At 37.7% G+C, this 7500-nt stretch overlaps 5 protein-coding genes across 5 annotated transcripts in view; 3 read left to right on the forward strand and 2 right to left on the reverse strand.

Annotated features, from left to right (window-relative positions):
* LOC141482025 (histone H3) overlaps nt 1–77 on the reverse strand; it is a 740-nt gene extending 663 nt beyond the window's left edge. Inside the window, exon 1 of the mRNA XM_074174604.1 lies at nt 1–77. This exon is cut by the window's left edge and continues 663 nt beyond it. The gene's annotated coding sequence lies outside the window, so the exon portion shown is untranslated.
* Nucleotides 1–475, forward strand: part of LOC141482026 (histone H4) — a 504-nt gene extending 29 nt beyond the window's left edge. The window contains exon 1 of the mRNA XM_074174605.1: nt 1–475. This exon is cut by the window's left edge and continues 29 nt beyond it. Coding sequence (XP_074030706.1) covers nt 54–365 — 312 coding nt within the window. The 5' untranslated portion in view covers nt 1–53 and the 3' untranslated portion in view covers nt 366–475.
* A 1690-nt stretch (nt 476–2165) lies between these two features.
* On the forward strand, nt 2166–2601 carry LOC141482003 (histone H2B). The gene has a single exon (XM_074174581.1). The coding sequence runs from the start codon at nt 2166–2168 to the stop codon at nt 2535–2537; it is 372 nt and encodes a 123-aa protein (XP_074030682.1). The 3' UTR covers nt 2538–2601.
* Nucleotides 2602–5449: 2848 nt separating this feature from the next.
* On the reverse strand, nt 5450–5987 carry LOC141482004 (histone H3). The gene has a single exon (XM_074174582.1). It carries the CDS (start codon nt 5933–5935, stop codon nt 5525–5527), a length of 411 nt encoding a protein of 136 aa, XP_074030683.1. The 5' UTR covers nt 5936–5987; the 3' UTR covers nt 5450–5524.
* Nucleotides 5988–6143: 156 nt separating this feature from the next.
* Nucleotides 6144–6585, forward strand: LOC141482028 (histone H4). The gene has a single exon (XM_074174606.1). It carries the CDS (start codon nt 6205–6207, stop codon nt 6514–6516), a length of 312 nt encoding a protein of 103 aa, XP_074030707.1. The 5' UTR covers nt 6144–6204; the 3' UTR covers nt 6517–6585.
* The last annotated feature ends 915 nt before the right edge of the window (nt 6586–7500 follow it).

Consider the following 7500-nt stretch of genomic DNA (forward strand, 5'->3'; position numbering starts at 1 on the left):
CGTATTTCGCTCGTACTTTTTTTCTCTATAATCTTCCGTTTGTATTACACAAAATGACTGGTAGAGGAAAAGGAGGAAAGGGATTAGGAAAAGGCGGAGCAAAAAGACATCGCAAAGTGTTGCGAGATAATATTCAAGGAATTACGAAGCCTGCCATCAGAAGATTAGCTCGTCGTGGAGGTGTAAAACGTATATCCGGATTGATATACGAAGAAACTCGTGGAGTACTCAAAGTATTTCTCGAAAATGTTATCAGAGATGCGGTAACATATACAGAACACGCCAAAAGAAAAACCGTCACGGCCATGGACGTAGTATACGCTCTCAAACGTCAAGGGCGTACATTATATGGTTTCGGCGGTTAGATTCATATTCCGACGAGAAATTTAAAAAAAAAAACGGTTCTTTTCAGAACCACAATTTGTTTTCAAAACGAATTCGATTTATATACTTTACTTTGGTGTGAGTAATAATTAACGAATTACCAAATTAAATTCGAACGATATACCCATCTAATTTTAAGCATTATCTGTCATTCTTTTGATTACCTGAATAATTGCTTCATTTTATCCTGTATACTTAACGAAATTATTAATTTCAACCTTACTACATCTGTATACGAAGAAGAAAAGAGAAGAACGATCTGTACAATTAGATTATATACCACTCGGTTTCTAAATCTATAGGACAGGGAAGCTACTGGTATCTAGCTAGCTAGCTAGGTAGCTCCCAAACTATTCAATTATTCACCAATAGAAATTACATATGAAACTTTTCTGAAACGCCGCTTTAAAACGCGATACCATTTGTACGTAAAGAAAAAATTGAAAAAATGAATATTCATAAACTGATCGAAGGTTAATGAACCACTGTCCAAATATTATTGTTTTATGCTTATAATATTCATCTATCCCATTTCACAAATTACTATGAATAATAATAACAACCTATTTTTATATACTCGTCATTCATTTCTGCAGATATTGAAATGTATGTATGCATTCATCTATGCTATATAATTTAATTAGGTATATTTTTTTTTTTTTTCATTTATTCATTCCAATTTACTCATGATTGTCTATATTGTAATTCCACGAACAAGAATGTATAATATTTCTATGGATATTGTTATGTTTATTCATTTGTATACCTAAATCTGATATTACTGCATACATTTTATTTTCATCACGAATAAACGTACAGACATTCTGATATTTGATTTCAGCAAATAGAAATCACTTGTTTCGGCACGAAAATAAGAAGTTGAACAATAATAATATTATTAATCATGTATACATGTATACGTAAATATGCGCAAGCAAGAAAGAAACAATCGCATATCGTGCTGCGTCAACAATTGTATCGAAAAGCGATGACAAGAAAAAAAAAAAAATATATGCAATTGTCGAATTCATTAGAGAAAATCGTTGTGGCCCTGATAAGGGCCGATATTTTATTTGTCGCTTTCCTCTCTCAGGAAATGTGTACTTATGCCTTCTTTTCGGTTTTTTTCGGTAACAAAACCGCCTGAATATTGGGCAAAACACCACCTTGAGCAATGGTTACTCCTGATAACAATTTATTGAGTTCTTCGTCGTTTCGAATGGCCAGCTGTAAATGTCTAGGAATGATACGGGTTTTTTTGTTATCGCGAGCCGCATTACCGGCCAATTCCAAGACTTCAGCTGCCAAATATTCCATTACTGCGGCTAAGTAAACCGGGGCGCCGGCACCAACTCGTTCGGCATAATTTCCCTTACGAAGGAGTCGATGAATACGTCCTACTGGGAATTGGAGTCCAGCCCGACTGGAACGGGACTTTGCCTTTCCCTTAACTTTACCTCCTTTTCCACGTCCAGACATGTCGAATCGTAGATTAGTATTATATATCGGATAAATTTAAAGAATTCACTGAGAATTATTCGATGTTGCTCTAACAGTAGCTTTCTATACAATGATTTCTATATAGAATCGACCTGTATTAATACCGTCCTACCGACCAATGGGCGTTCTCGAACGCTCAACTTTCCGGTGGGCGGAGCCTACTAGAGTTCCAGTTACTATCTGAAATAGTGACGACAGAGTGGCGTCTTTTACATTGAGTCGAAAGCAAACCTGCACGATAGTACTTGTTTGTTTGATATTGACGAAATTAAATTTTCAGAATGCCACCCAAAGCTAGTGGAAAGGCTGCGAAGAAGGCCGGAAAGGCCCAAAAGAATATATCGAAGACCGATAAGAAAAAGAAGAGGAGGAGGAAGGAAAGTTACGCAATTTATATCTACAAAGTATTGAAACAAGTCCATCCCGATACCGGAATATCCAGTAAAGCGATGAGCATCATGAACAGTTTCGTAAATGATATATTTGAGCGTATCGCAGCGGAAGCCTCCCGTCTTGCTCATTATAACAAGCGATCGACTATTACGAGCAGAGAAATTCAGACTGCAGTACGTCTGTTACTTCCTGGTGAATTGGCGAAGCACGCCGTCAGCGAAGGCACCAAAGCAGTTACGAAATATACCAGTTCGAAATAATTTACTTATTCCGGTCTACGATATACATTCTTAAAAAAAAACGGTTCTTTTCAGAACCACAAAATATTTATGAAAGAATTCTTACAATATCGTTTCGACGCTGAATGATAATTTATTTTTGCTAGGGCGCTAGGTCTCACTCGGTTGGGTTGCCTTGTTATCAGTACATTGTTACCTCCTTTCGTGAAACGCGCGATGATAATAAATAATTTTGCCACCTATATTTAGATGGTGCTTACCTACCTATCAACCTAAAAAGTTAACGTTCGTTACTGTTATACTAGTCATGTACTCTATTACTTATGTTATTTTTTAACGTGTTTTTTATTTACGTGCTAATATGTTGTCTAAAAACGTTTATGATTAGCATTTCTGATTTCGACTATAACATTGACGATTTATATATTTCGGGTGGGGGTGGGTGTGTATTACTCCGTTATAGATAGAGCTCACAGTATCGTCGTTCGTTCGTTCGTTCGTGTTGTAGTATCGACCTTTTTATTGAAAGTATATTACGATGATTATATCTTATCGAATATAACATTAATAACGTTCGTTATTATTCGAATGCCGTTTTCATCGAACACTTTTATAGGGATAATTTTTGAAAATGTTGATGCTATTAGAAGCGTCGGTTCTTGGTTATAGTCGTGTATGAAGGTAGACACGAGGTCTCTTCGATGCCCCTATTCACTCGTGTATTTATCGAGTATTATCGGCTAATGTATCATGTTTCTATAGACAGTCGCGCCTATGATATTTATTCGAAGGTTCCTTCCAGATCATCGATTACGAGTATTTTCGGAAAGGAATTGTCTGGAGTTACGTCAAAATCATCAATACTTCATATTTCATTGTAATTTACTGTGAGTTGTCGAGGTTTAATATTAGCTTTTTCTTATCAGAAAATATTTTCGGAATACGTAGAATCTATCCACGTTATTGTGCTAGTCGAAGTCTAAATAGGAAACCGGCATTGATTTCGTAAAGAAGTTGATGCGAACATTTCGACAGCAGAATGGAAGCCGTCAATATCGTGTCTAACGAGAATGTCGAGCGTTCAGTCTCCCGTCCGCCTGTGCTTCGACCCAGAATATTTAAACAAACGGAACACCAGAGGACTACATCATTCTCTCTAGACGCCTAACGAGTGTAGCATCTATCTTCCGAGAATATATTGTCAGTTGTTTTTTTACTATGGCAGACATAGAAAATCAGAATTCTTCGGCTTCGGCTAATTCATCTTCGTCGCCGCAGGCACAGTCTACTGCGAAGAAAGAAAAGAAAGTTAAAAATCCAAGAAGTAAACCTTCTCACCCACCTACGTCGGAAATGGTTAATAACGCTATTAAAGGATTGAAGGAACGGGGTGGTTCCTCTTTACAAGCCATAAAAAAATATATTGCGGCGAATTATAAGGCTGACGCAGAAAAAGTGGCACCTTTCATCAAGAAATATCTTAAATCTGCGGTTGCTTCCGGATCATTAGTACAAACTAAAGGAAAAGGTGCATCGGGGTCGTTCAAATTGGCATCGGCATCTTCTGGTTCGGCAAAACCGTCGGCTACCGAAAAGAAAACGTCCGGTACGGCCGGTGCGAAGGCCAAAAAAACTCCCGTTAAACGCGTAGCTGGTGAAAAAGCTAAAACCGGCAAGAAGGCTGCTGCATCACCGAAAGGTAAGAAAGCCTCTCCGGAAAAGAAAGCGGCTGCCGCAGCCAAGCCTAAAAAGGTAACTGCCGAGGATAAAAAGACCGTCGCTTCTAAGGTTTCGTCCGCGACTTCTGCTAGTAAAACCAAGTCTCCTTCGAAAGCAAAGAAAACTAACAAAGGACCAACAAAAAAGCCGAAAGCACCCAAACCGAAAACCGCGAAAGCGACCCCTGCATCGGCATCTTCTCCGAAAGCCAAAAAAGCTGCCTCTCCAAAAAAGAAGAAGTAAATTCTTCTATCAGTTGACTTCTCTCTCCGGCGACGAAGTCTAAGAAAACAAATGGCCCTTTTCAGGGCCACAATTTTTTTTACAAGAATTCGTATATAATTCAACTGTCCAACAAATATATAAATAAATAGTCAGAACTACCTACCTAGCCTATCCCTATAAACAGAAAAAAAATAGATAAATAATATTTCTTCCGCCGCCGCCGCCGACTATCGAATTGATATGAATCGAATAATTTCGTAAAAGAGTAAAAATTAAAAAATATTGCTCTGTCTTTCTATTTCATTGAAATATGTCTTGTGAACAGTTGACTTATTTTCTGATATTGGGATCGTTTCAGGAAAATGAGTCAAAATCATTTCGAGATTTCCAAACTAAGGGTGTTCCATTTGAGAAATCACTGATTTTTATATCTTCAGAATTACTCATCGACTCCTAATACCTCGTTCATCATTTTGGAAATGTTACTCCTCCTACAAGACGACGGAATGTAATATTTTGATGAATCAATAATAGCTTATGTATTCTATGAGACTTGTTTTCAATTTTATAGGGAAATGGCTCGAGAACCGAATAATACCTACTTTTTCTGTATAAACGATCGAATATCTCGAGAACGATTCATTTTTGGTATAGGGTATATTACAAAAAGTCACTCGAGATTTATGCCAGGTATTCAAAAATATGAATCAGAGGAAATTTACGAAAAGATGGTGATGTTATGAGCGATCTTTCATTCAGTGATCGCTTGTTTTTCGTTATTTATCTCAGCCGTTTCTAAAAATGATCTTTTCGAAAGATTCGTTTCGGAAAGTAAAAAATTTCAGTATTATAATCCATATTTGGATCATACTGAACATGTTCTGCAAACACCCGTGATTTAATATTTACGTGATGCGAGTTATTGAAAATATCATACATTCATTCATTCATTCATTCATATCTATCGATAAACGAATTCTTTCATCAATTGCATTTTGTGGTTCTGAAAAGAACCTTTTTTTTGTATATATTTTCAATATATATTGGGATATATATATATGAAATTAAGCTCGTTCTCCGCGTATTCTCCTTGCTAACTGAATGTCTTTGGGCATAATGGTAACGCGCTTGGCGTGAATGGCGCACAAATTCGTATCTTCGAAGAGTCCTACCAAATACGCCTCGCTAGCTTCTTGCAAAGCCATGACGGCTGAACTTTGGAATCGTAAATCGGTTTTGAAATCTTGAGCGATTTCTCGAACTAAACGTTGAAAGGGTAATTTCCTAATCAACAATTCAGTACTCTTCTGATAACGTCGAATTTCTCGGAGAGCAACAGTACCGGGTCTGTAACGATGAGGTTTTTTAACACCTCCCGTAGCCGGTGCACTTTTGCGAGCTGCTTTAGTAGCTAATTGTTTTCTCGGAGCTTTACCTCCAGTCGATTTACGAGCGGTCTGCTTGGTACGAGCCATTTTCAAAACCTATTGCGAATTGTAACGAACGAAATGTATACCGAACGATAGACGGACAACATATGAACTGAGTCGGCTTATACACGCCAACTATTATATACCATCTAGACGAGACGCCATTGGTCCGATTTCCAGTTGTGGGCGGAGTCATGAAATTTAACAAAACCCGACCGAGTTCGGTGTAGAACTTTAGTCGAAGTCTGTCGTTAGTATCACTAACAGTATTTCATTCGTATCGTGCAGTATATAATTTATTCTTAACATTCGAAATGACTGGTCGTGGCAAGGGAGGTAAAGGTTTAGGAAAAGGAGGAGCGAAACGTCATCGTAAAGTATTGCGTGATAATATCCAAGGAATAACGAAACCTGCCATTAGAAGATTAGCCCGTCGAGGTGGTGTTAAACGTATTTCGGGTTTGATATACGAAGAAACTCGTGGAGTACTCAAAGTATTTCTCGAAAATGTTATCAGAGATGCCGTAACATATACCGAACATGCGAAACGCAAAACCGTCACAGCCATGGATGTTGTATACGCCCTGAAAAGGCAAGGTCGAACCTTGTACGGATTTGGCGGTTGAATTTAATGCCTCCCCCTGTATTGTCCTTACCGTTTCCATAAAAAAAAGGTTCTTTTCAGAACCACAAAAGCTTATGAAATGAATTCGTGTGTATTTTTTATATTTTTGAAGTAAGTCTCAGGTCAAGAAAGTAATACAAATCATGAAATTATGAAACAACAAAATTTAATTGACGCTCCGGAGGGGCGACTTCATTGATGATTCCAGTGGCGCATTTGCTTTTTCAGCTGCAGGAAAACCCGGAAAAACCTGCAGCAGCAGCAAGCACCACATCATGTGAACATCTTGATCTACTAATGTCTTCTCTTTTATAAAACAAAATGTAGGGTATCTCCAGAGACTACAGTAAATTTAGAACATCGCCAGAACACTTAGTGACACGACTATCGTCAAACTTAATCGACCTCTGCCCTCCGGTAGCAAGCAGAATATCGGAAGCGTGAAATAAAAATTTGAATTGGAAATTTTGGCGAAATAACCCGAACGGAAAGTGTAGTGAAAATATAAAAGATAACGGAAAGTGTAGTGAAAATATAAAAGATAACGGAAAGTGTAGTGAACGTTTACCTCTGCCTTCCGCGAACAAGCAGAATATCGGAAGCGTGAAATAAAAATTTGAAATGGAAATTTTGGCGAAATAACCCGAACGGAAAGTGTAGTGAAAATATAAAAGATAACGGAAAGTGTAGTGAAAACATAAATATAACGGAAAGTGTAATGAAAGTTTACCTCTGCCTTCTGGGAGCGAGCAGAATTTCGGAAGCGTGAAGAAAATATTTCAGATGGAAACTTTGGCGAAATAACCCGAACGGAAAGTGTAGTGAAAATATAAAAGATAACGGAAAGTGTAGTGAAAACATAAATATAACGGAAAGTGTAATGAAAGTTTACCTCTGCCTTCTGGGAGCGAGCAGAATTTCGGAAGCGTGAAGAAAATATTTCAGATGGAAACTTTGGCGAAAATAATCGTGAACGGAAAGTGTG

This window comes from Leptinotarsa decemlineata, unplaced genomic scaffold, assembly GCF_025532065.1.
Source record: "Leptinotarsa decemlineata unplaced genomic scaffold, Ldec_3_MD MMD2_tig00000654_RagTag_RagTag, whole genome shotgun sequence".
Lineage (NCBI taxonomy): Eukaryota > Metazoa > Arthropoda > Insecta > Coleoptera > Chrysomelidae > Leptinotarsa > Leptinotarsa decemlineata.